Below are 1155 nucleotides of genomic sequence, written 5' to 3'. Positions count from 1 at the left end.
CTATATACCAGATATGCAGATTGATTCTTTGTATGCGCGATGTATGTAACTGGCTGCTAAGATAGGCACGCGCACGCATACACCATGTACACATACACGTGCTGTACCTGCCTGTTTAGCTTCGAGGTCCAATATGCATTAATGTACTATAAACAGTAATCTTGTGAACTTCAACCTGAAATAAAACGTGCGCACGGACACAACAATAATCCGTGAATTTGTCATATCTCATGGTGAATTGATCTGCTACTACCTGTAGCTGAACTTCCATCTGATTCACGACACGTGTACACACACCCCATCCGTGCATGAATACAGCAGTACGTACCTTGTAATGGCGCACTTGATGGAGAACATTGAGCAGCACCCCTCCCACATCCACCTACAGGTGATAGGCACATTGTTAAACCAGGTTAAAACCACAGGCCACTGGAGTACTCCAAGCACGACGATACTATAAGGCAGACAGAATATGTATCTATTGTTGTTTTTTAGATACAAACACGTTTCATAAGCAGAACGGCACAAATTATCGAGCATTGTAGAGAAAGAAAGGACTGTTGTTATACGCTCACCTCTTGTAAAGACAGTGTGCTTTTGTGTACCATAGACACTAGCTCGGCTATCCTGGCAGCGAACTCCTCGGGTTCGTCGCAGTCCTCCTCTTCGGCGTTGTCCAGCATCAGATAACCTGCATGCTACACCACATGTGTAGAGATAGGACCCGTGAGACAGAGGGCAGAGGCGACGGCAGAAACACATAGGCCACAGTGAGTACTAAATAACGAGCATCGTCCTCTATACTGTCTAGGATAACCAATAGCCACAAAGCGATTGACGGTTTTGCCTCTACACTATCCAGAATATCCACAGACACAAAGCATTTAACGCACTACACTATCTAGCCTAACCACATGCTATAACATCACACCTTCCTAACCACATGCTATAACAACACACCTTTCCGTTCCCGTAGGCTATCGCCTCGAACAACGTAAAGAAGTTCCGGTTGTCGCGTTCGCTCAACTCAACCACAATACCGGCATCCAACATGCCCAGCGATCCATCGGGGTACTCCTTTGAAGGCGGCCGGACAATCATGTTACCTACAGATGTTCAGAATTCGCTCAGTATAGGTCGCAGTTGTATATATAT

General features: G+C 45.7%; 1 protein-coding gene across 1 annotated transcript; it reads right to left on the bottom strand.

Annotated features, from left to right (window-relative positions):
* Window positions 1-563: 563 nt before the first annotated feature.
* SARC_16810 (hypothetical protein) lies at window positions 564-1101 on the bottom strand (the record flags this gene model as incomplete). Its single annotated transcript, XM_014289088.1, has 2 exons — window positions 564-698; window positions 961-1101. 2 exons carry the CDS (start codon window positions 1099-1101, stop codon window positions 564-566), a joined length of 276 nt encoding a protein of 91 aa, XP_014144563.1.
* Between the last annotated feature and the right edge of the window lie 54 nt (window positions 1102-1155).

This window comes from Sphaeroforma arctica (assembly GCF_001186125.1).
Source record: "Sphaeroforma arctica JP610 unplaced genomic scaffold supercont1.8946, whole genome shotgun sequence".
NCBI lineage: Eukaryota > Ichthyosporea > Ichthyophonida > Sphaeroforma > Sphaeroforma arctica.
This window is presented reverse-complemented; position numbering and strand designations above follow the sequence as displayed.